This window comes from Engraulis encrasicolus, chromosome 24 (assembly GCF_034702125.1).
Source record: "Engraulis encrasicolus isolate BLACKSEA-1 chromosome 24, IST_EnEncr_1.0, whole genome shotgun sequence".
Taxonomy (NCBI): Eukaryota; Metazoa; Chordata; class Actinopteri; order Clupeiformes; family Engraulidae; genus Engraulis; species Engraulis encrasicolus.
In genome coordinates this window covers 24,867,782-24,877,781 of record NC_085880.1, presented here as the reverse complement: position 1 = coordinate 24,877,781, position 10,000 = coordinate 24,867,782, and the positions used below count along the sequence as shown (strand labels likewise).

The 10,000-nt window shown below is 42.8% G+C and overlaps 1 protein-coding gene across 1 annotated transcript in view; it reads left to right on the top strand.

Moving 5' to 3' along the window:
- The window catches only part of ttc7a (tetratricopeptide repeat domain 7A), a 68,630-nt gene that overhangs the window by 50,897 nt on the left and 7,733 nt on the right, over positions 1–10,000 (top strand). The window contains exon 20 of the mRNA XM_063191516.1: positions 7,297–7,499. Within this exon, the coding sequence (XP_063047586.1) occupies positions 7,297–7,499 (203 nt within the window). The remainder of the gene's footprint in view (positions 1–7,296; positions 7,500–10,000) is intronic.

Here is a 10,000-nt window from a genome sequence, read left to right as displayed (position 1 = left end):
CCATTTGTATTTACTGAAGCTTTGGGGGAAGTGTAAAGTAATTTTATCCATGATATGAATTTGGGGCCTATACAAAACCTTTCAAGGACATCAAACAAGTACTCCCACTCCACCCTGTCATAAGCCTTCTCAGCATCAAGTGAGACCACCACTTCTGATTTGTCAGTAGGGGCAGGAGCTAGAAGTATATTTAGCAGTTTGCGAATATTGGAGAAAGAATGGCGATTTTTCATGAATCCTGTCTGATCTGATGATATGATGTCGGGTAAAACAGTTTCCAATCTTCTTGCTAGTATCTTGGCCAAGATTTTATAATCAGTATTCAGAAGTGAGATCGGTCTATATGAGCCACATTCTGTACTGTCCTTATTTGGCTTCAACAGCAGTGTTATGGAAGCCTCTGTGAGTGTTTCAGGTAATATGCCCTGGTTAAGAGAGTCATTAAACATGTTTAGGAGAAAAGGAGCTAATTTACCAATGAACTTTTTGTAAAACTCTATAGGATACCCATCTGGGCCTGGGGCTTTGCTGCTTTGCATTAGTTTAACTGCTTCAGTGATTTCAGTAATTGTTAAAGGTTGGTCCAGGTAGACTGATGTCTCAGATGAAATATGTGGAAATTCCAATTTATCAAGAAAGGTTTTTCTCTGTGTATCAGTGTTGTAAGCTTCAGAAGTGTATAGTTTGGTGTAGTATTTTTTTAAAGTATCATTAATAACAGAGGGGTTTACTGTGAGGTCTCCTGTATCTGTTCTTATTTGACTAATTTGTTGAGATGCTGTGCGACTCTTGAGCTGATGGGCTAGTAGCCGCCCTGCTTTCTCACCATGTTCATATAAAAAGCCTCTTGAGTGCAATAGTAGCTTTTCTGTCTCATGTGTCGTTAAGAGGTTATATTCCATTTGCAAATTTTGTCTTTCTTTTACAAGTTCTGGAGATGGTGACATTGATATTGTGTCATCTAACTTTTTAATATTGTCCAGTAGCTGTTCTTGATTGTGTTTTTTAAATGTGTTTAAGCTAGCAGAGTATGAGATAATTTCTCCCCTAATAACAACTTTCATTGTTTCCCAAAGTAAAGAAGGAGATATAGAATCTGAGTTATTATTTAACAGGAAATCATCAATTGCTATTGAGATGATGGTCTTAAATGCCTTATCATTAAGTAATGCCCCACTCAACCTCCATGGGGGGCGTGTTTTTTGTAAAAGTTTAAAGGAAAGATCCAGGAGTAATGGAGCATGATCTGATATGACTATGGCTGTGTATTCTGTGTGAGTGACGGCTGGTAGAAAATTCCTGTCAATAAAGAAGTAATCTATGCGTGAAAAACTTGTATGAACTGGGGAATAAAATGAGAACTGTTTTTTATCAGGGTTGAGGAAGCGCCATGGGTCCACACCTCCTATTTGTTCTGTGAAACTTGTGAAGGCTTTGGCCATTTTAGAAGGGGAACTCTGCCTGTTAGAAGATCTGTCCAGTGATGGATCTACTGCAAAATTAAGGTCACCTCCTAAAATAAGTTGATGACTGTTTAGATTTGGAAGGGCTGACACCACCTTTGTGACAAATGCTTCATCATCCCAATTGGGTGCATATAAGTTCACAAGAGCAACAGCAATATTATGAAGTGAACCTGTAACTATGAGGAATCTGCCTTGACTGTCGGTTATTATCTTATTTGGGATGAACTGGACTTTTTTATGGAAGAGAATAGCTACCCCACGTGCTTTATTACTGAAATTGGAATGAAAACATTGACCCACCCATGATGCCCTCAGTCTGAGGTTATCCTTCGCAATTAGATGGGTCTCCTGCAGAAAGGCTATATCTGTCTTAAAATGTTTTAAATGAGATAATACTCTACCCCTCTTAACTGGGCCATTTAGCCCTTTAACGTTCCAGGACACAAACCTCAAGTTTGCCCCAGAACCTTTGGTGATGTTAGCCATATCTAATGGTCAAATATGTAAACTTGTAGTGTTTGGCCATGGCTAGATATTGAGAGGGGGAGGGGAATGGTATGAGTGAATAGGGAGCACATATACACATAGACAAGGAAGTGGGCATAAAATAACAAAATCTCAAGAAATGTAGTGAGGACATACCCACCCACTGCCCACCTACCCCTCCCTCAACACAACCCCATACACTCTAAGAACAGAGAGTGTATAACCTATGTAACACTCCTAAGCATGTTCTCGGAACTAGAACTAGCAGCAGGATTACACAAAATGTCCTTCCGGGGGACATTACTCACTTTACTTCTACTTATACTGTCCTGGGGGCTCCAAATTATAATATTAAATAAGAATAGCCATCATAATATTAATTATAATAGGTAGTAACAAAAGCAATAATAATTAAAAAAAAATAAAAAAAATAATAATAATAAAAAAAATGGTTCAGAAAATATAGATAAGCCACTGTACTATAAAAGTACACGCCAGTAATATTGACAATAAAACAGCACATTTTGTTCAGGAAATGCAGATAAGTCACTGTACTATGAAAGTACACTTTTCAGTAATATTGACAAAAACAATGCAAATTTTGTTCAGAAACTGCAAATAAGCCACTGTACTATAAAAATACACTTTTCGGTAATATTGACAAAAATAGGTCTACAGAAACTTTTGTTCAGAAAATACAGATAAGCCACTGTACTAAGAGAGTAGCCTACATTTTTCAGTCAGAATAGGCCTATAGTTCCAGTAGCCTATTAATTCAAAGACCAGGTCTACTAAAGAAGATTATCATTTTGTTATCATATTAGACATCTGGGGCTGAAACAAACCTTTTTCCCGTCATCATAGCCTGGGCTATTAAGAGACGTTGATTTGCTGGTCATAAAAGTCTTTGGCTTCGTGTGGTGTGTCGAAAAAGTAGTCCTGGTCCTGGAATGACACGTAAAGTCGGGCGGGATGGCGCAACTGGAACTTGATTTTTCTCCGATACAGTGCAGCCTTGACGTCGTTGAATGCTGCTCGTCGTTTGGCCAGATCAGCACTCATATCTGAATAGATTCTCAGCTCAGAGTCGCGGTAGGTAATCTGATTATTTTTGGCCCAGGTCAGCATGTTCTCCTTCTCTTGGAAACGGAGGAACTTCACCAAGAATGCCCTGGGCTTCTCTTTGTCCTGAACCTCCGATCTTCGGCGGGTGCGGTGCGCTCTCTCTATCTCTGGAGGGCTGCTAAAGACATCAGAGCCCGTCACCTCCATTAGCAGATCAGATACGAACTTAGCTGGGTCTTGGCCCTTTTCACAGCCTTCAGGCACGTTGATTATCCTCAGATTCGAACGCCTGGATCTATTTTTGAGGTCGTCGACTTTATCTTGTAGTTTGGTACACTGTTTTTGAAGCGTTTTAATAGCGGTCTCCATCTCCGCGATTTTTTCAAAGTTCTCCCCCACCAACACCTCTGTTTGAGTGAGCCGGCCATTAACAGATGACACTTCTTGTCTGAGTGAGCCAACTGATGATTTGAGCGATTCCGTTGCCTCTTTGATCAAAGAAGCCACGTCAGATTTGAAGCTTTCTCGCTGGTCATTCAGAAGAGTTTCAAGGTCACTCTTGGTGATCGGGCTGTCGTCAGATTTCCCAGTCCTTGTTCTTGCTTCTTTCGCCATATTTGCTAGCTTAGCAGAAACAGAGGCTTGCTTTCCGTGACCTTTCTTTTTGCTCATAAAGACCGTTCAATGAGCTGCTGTGCGACACAACGGCGTTAAAAGTATCCCAACTTAGCTTATCCAGGCGTAAACCACAGAAAAAAAGAATAAATGTCGGCTATTCGTCTTTGTTATATGAAAGTTAACTGGAGCCCCCTTTCACACGTCTGCTCACCTCCTCGTCATGCCGGAAGTCTCTCTCTCTCTCTCTGCCTGACTCACGCAGACATATACTGCAAAAAATGCCCATTTTTAAGCTAGGAGAAATTCCTCAAACTGACCTGAAAATCATGTATTTCAAGTGAAACATCTGCCAATGGGATAAGCATTTTTAGTAACACCTTCTTTGACACCCCCTGCCTACAACTGACATGGCATTGGCATAACATGTAAGGGGTCAACGTACGCGGTGTTACGTAGGGGGTCAAGAATTATTGAAATAACCTTGACTGGAGAAAACAACAAGATGGATTCCCCAAAAACAAGACAATTTATTCGAGTCTGAAGCTTTTCTCTTGTGTCAGACATGTAATATAAGCTTTATCCTATACCTCACGTTTTGATGGTGTAGCTTCCGTCTCCTTTAGATACCGGTAGTCGCATCGATGTTGATGCGTGACGTGTGGAGTTGGAGGTGTGGCCTCCCTGCTAATATTGACAGGGTGGTCCCACCTCCTGCTGGAAGTTGTCCCCTCAGGATGTTGCTCCAGGTACAGTATGGTATGGTCATTGTTGTCGGGCTACACTTTCTGATTTCTATTGACCTCTTAATCCTCTTATAACGGTGATATCTGTTGTGCACTTGTGTGTGCTGGTGGATTTAAGGAGTCCGTAGAAATATGTATTTTTTGTTACCCTACAGTATATTACCACATTCCTAGCAGATCAATCATTTCATTTAATTTTATATTTTTACATAAATGGCGTTAAAATCACAATAGCTCATTTCAACAACAATGCAGTTACTGCCTTTTTGCTTTGTAGGGCAGTATGTGCCTTGCTGTAGTCACTGCTCTCCTTTCCTCTCTGTGGGTCCATATTAGATGCCCTGGTCGCTAGTATCTTGGCCAGTCCAGTTATACTGCATCCTGATTGGTCAGTTCAGGACCGTGGGCTGGGACTCAATCACAGCAGACAGCGGCTGCACTCTAGGGGCAGGGTTGCCAGATGTGACTGATGATTTCCAGCCCCCCAAAAAATGTTCAAACCCTGTCTGGAAGCACTAAATCCTGCCCAATTTCAGCTACTTTTTTCTACGGCGATAAGTCTGCAGGAAAAACCCGCCTGATACCATTTTTTACCCTCAGACGGTCATCCTAAGCAGCCCAATTATCTGGCAACGCTGACCAGGAGGCCGGGGCAACAGCCAATGGCCTTATTTGGACAAGTGTGCCCTTGGCTCCACGTTCTGGCAGCCTCTGCTCGCATGCATGCACGAGTCAGTGTGTGGGAAAAATGGGAGCGAGAGAGAGAGAGAGAGAGAGAGAGAGAGAGAGAGAGAGAGAGAGAGAGAGAGAGAGAGAGAGAGAGCGAGAGCGAGAGAGAGAGAGAGCAAGGAAAGGGCGGAGGGGAAGAGTGATTATGTGTTGTTAGCTTGAATATAAGCATACAGGCTAGCTTTTGGTTATGTAATATAACATCAACCTTGTCAGTTTGTGTTCAGAGCAAAAATAAAGCAGAATGGTGTGTGCACGTGCATACATGTGTGTGTGTGTGTGTGTGTGTGTGTGTGTGTGTGTGTATGTGTGTGTGTACACACTACATGTTCACATTCTCCACCAAGAATATCAGCCATTACACTCAAGTAGGCGTTTCAGAGTTCCCCTCTTTAACCGCAACAGACTTAAGCAGTCATTCATACCTCAATCAATCCTTCTGAATCAGTCTTAAGACTGTATTTATAGTGTTATCACTCCACGATGGTAACATCTTCAAGTTATGTGGGTTGTATGTAATGTATGTTTGCATATATGTCTGTGCGTCTGTATAGGCCTGTGTCCTTTGGGCTACTAGCCCAAGGTCCCATGTTCTGTTCTTGTCAGCTGTGCAATAGTCTTGTGATGTTATGTGTATGTCCTGTCTTAAACAACTTTTGCTCAGGGATGCAAAATGAATTTCAGTGTAAACTGACAATAATTTGTCATCGTATCGTATCGTCTCGTATCGTATCGTGTGGAGGCTATGTGTCTGTATGCTTGTCTGTGTGTTTGCACATGCATGTATTACATGTGTGTGTGTCTGTGTACGTGTGACAGGGCCAACATTTTAGTGCAGTGATTCTCAAACTATGGGCCGCGGCCCTCTGGTTGGCGCGGCGTCATTGCAGGTGGGCCACGAGAGGTCTGGGGAAATTATGCTCAAATTTACTCACATGGTGTTAGTTTAGATATTCACATCTTGTTTAACTATCGTCTGTCTTTCTTGTGTGCGTCCAGAAACGTGAGTGTCACTTCCTTATTTGGTGTTTTTATGCAGTAAGATGTACTATTAGGCAGGATTTATGTGTAAACATTGTGTCATTTCAATCGCGGAAGTAATTTTCTTCCGCAAATTAATTAGTGCGAGTTGCCCGCGAGGTACAGTGTTACATTTTCTATCTGCCGTCGTGATATGGTGTGTTTTCATGCTTATGGTGATGATGTATGTGTAAAATGGATATTTGAAATGATTTTTAGTCAATTGTGAGAGGAAACATTGCTGTTTTGAGTTACTACAGTTGGCTATTTCCTCCTAACTATTAATGGAGCATTTTAGTATATAGCTAATGCATATTTCTCTGAGCTGTGAATGCTGGCTTGTTTCGTGCTAATTTCATATTCAGTAGCCTATTTAGGAGTAATTTTCTACTTTGTCACCCCTTGAACATCTTGAACAAGTGTGCATTTTTACAGATGCCCTTCCGTGGCCTCAACTTTCTGCAAATAGGCCCTAACTTATTATTCATCATAACAATATGATAATAATGTAATGTAATGTAATGTAATGTAATAGTCTATAATATAATATAAGTAATAGGCCTATAATTTAATATCATTTAATAATATATATTGGGCTATGGTTTGGTGGGCCCCAGATTTTTTTCACATTTCAAAGTGGGCCTTGGTGTTCTGAAGTTGGAGAACGGCTATTTTAGTGCATGCGTGCATTCTTTTGTGCTTACGTGAGTGCATGTACGTGAGTGTATGTGTGACTGACGTGTGATAATTTGCAGAAATGTAGTCAAATGTACATATGCATATTGCTCAATAGAGAAAACAATAAAAGCGACAACCAATGAAATATCTGCGACGCGTTTGCAAGTAAAGTCGTGGTCTTCAGCGCCATGGGAAAACACTTTTGTCACTTGACCAGTTTCGCATTGTCTCCCCGATGTGACGACCGAACCTGTCAGGAAAGCAATCTTTCTGCCGCTTTACTTTGCCAAGGACAGCGAAACAAGTAAGGGAAGTGGCAAAATTGTGCCCTGACCAAAACCACCCCTAAACCTAACCTGTCAGAGGCCGGTGTGCAGCACGAGTTCACATGTAAAGACGTGATGCAAAAAAAACGCAATTGACGGTTCAAGTCGGCGTGTTATGTGAACGCTCTGGTGTGACGCCATGTTGACCTGTGTGTGTTTACCCAGGCGAGCTGTTCATGGCGGAGGGCCGTGTGAAGGAGGCCCAGTTCTGCCTGCAGGAGGCCGGCACCCTCTTCCCCTCCTCCCACTCGGTGCTGCTGCTGCGCGGGCGCCTGGCCGAGGCCCGGGGCAACCTGCTGGAGGCCAAGAGCCTGTACGACGAGGCGGCCGCCATCAACCCCCGCGGACACCACATACTACTGCACCTGGTAATGGCATACACATATACCGGTATACAGTAAACATACACACACACACACACACACACACACACACACACACACACACACACACACACACACACACACACACACACACACAATGTACACTCATACACATGTCCATACACAGCAACACAGGTAAACACACACACAAAAAGTATTTTACACACGCACACACACACACACACACACACACACACACACACACACACACACACACACACACACACACACACACACACACACACACACACACACACACACACACACACACACACACACACACATTATATTACATTACCCTTAGCAAACTCTTTTACACACACACACACACACACACACACACACACACACACACACACACACACACACACACACACACACACACACACACACACACACACACACACACACACACACTCTGTGACATACATGCACGCTGTCTTGTTCAGGCCTCAGACATGCACACACAGCAGACATGCCTGCTGCTCAGGGCCAGCAGTCTGGTGTCTCTCCTGGCACATTCAAAACACCCCGCTGACTCTGACGCTCTGTGTGTGTGTGTGTGTGTGTGTGTGTGTGTGTGTGTGTGTGTGTGTGTGTGTGTGTGTGTGTGTGTGTGTGTGTGTGTGTGTGTGTGTGTGTGTGTGTCTGCGTACGCGCGTGTGTGTGTGTTTGTGTTTGTGTTTGTGTGTGTGTGTGTGTGTGTGTGTGTGTGTGTGTGTGTGTGTGTGTGTGTGTGTGTGTGTGTGTGTGTGCGTGTGTGTGCGTGTATGTGTGTGTATGTGCCTATGTGTGCCTGTGCGTGCCTGTGTGTGTGTGCGTGTGTGTGTGTGTGTGCGTATGTGTGTACGTGTGCTTGTCTGTGCTTGTGTGTGTGTGTGTGTGTGTGTGTGTGTATAGTGTGTGTGTGCATGATACCAAGCCAAAGCGCAGCAGAGAGCCTTGGGGGAGGAGGATACCCTGCTCCATCTGTGAGACATGTCCAATAGTAGGTCATAGCACACACACGCTCACAAAGGTGCACATTCATACGTCTGTCCTCAGTAGTAGATCTGAGTCCTTTCAACCTATTTAGCAGTTTAAATTGTGACGACAATTATATGAAGTAATTATAATAAACATAAGAATGTATATTGCTATCTGATTTTGCTGTTTGCTGGAGAGCCAATGTTTGGAAGGGCATCTCTCTCCGTGTATTGTGAAGTGTGCGTTACAAAACTTGCTTTTAAAGAGTCAGTAAATATTTCTGCTACATGATTACATAGAGCCATTTTAAGTTTGCTTAGTAGGTGGGGTTGCAGGTATGACATCACGTTGGGGGAACTCACCCAGGATTCTAAGGTTCTATCTACACAGACTCCTATGAGCCTGTGGAACCCCCAACGTGATGTCATAATAGTACATATTCTTAAAAATGGTTAACCTGCAACCCCACCAACATTCAATAAGTAACATTTGCACTTGTAGAAAATGTTTTAAGGTAAATCAAAATCGTCAGTAGAATTTGTTCAAATGTATAGTGCAGATTGTATAGTACAGTTTACATAGTACAGTGTCAGTCTGTCTCAGTCTACAGTGTCCGTCTATGCACAGCTTGGTGACATACAATACATACACAGTATATAGCTCTATGCCTGTAGACACATGTAATGTATATCACAAGGCTTCCTAGAAGTACAGAACAGTTTCTGTCCTAACAGACACACGCACATACTGTATGCACGCACACACATACACAAACGTCAGTGACATCGTCTTCTATCTCTCTCTCTCTCTCTCTCTCTCTCTCTCTCTCTCTCTCTCTCTCTCTCTCTCTCTCTCTCTCTCTCTCTCTCTCTCTCTCTCTCTCTCTCTCTCTCTCTCTCTCTCTCTCTTTCGCTCTCTCTCTCTCTCTCTCACATACACACACACACACACACACACACACACACACACACACACACACACACACACACACACACACACACACACACACACACACACACACACACAAACATCAGTACGTTTCCCATGTGGTGACCCACATTACACATGACAAGTGTCCAGATGTTGGCTAGGCAGTTGAGCCACGTTAGCGGTGCTGCTTACATCAAGAAGGAAAATGGAACTGCAGCATGTCACACAGAGACACGGAAACTTCAGAAAGCCATCATGAATTATGAAGTAATCATTTCACACATGCTTCACCATGCCAGATGCCTTCCTCATTTCCCTCAGTGTGGGAAAATGAACACTGAGAATCATAGGGCTGTTTATCAGTTCAACACTGTGTGTGTGTTACCCATTTAACTGGGTAGAGTGACATATTCATATTTGTTATACGTTTTAAGTGCATTTACGTGTATCAGCATGCAATATTTATAGGGTATTTACACTGTACATACCTAATCCTAACAGTATGGTACAGTGCATTCTAGACATAACAGTAGCCCCTTAATGTGCGCCGTACCTCCAGTGGCAGGCTGTAATAACATTGAAAAGTTAGG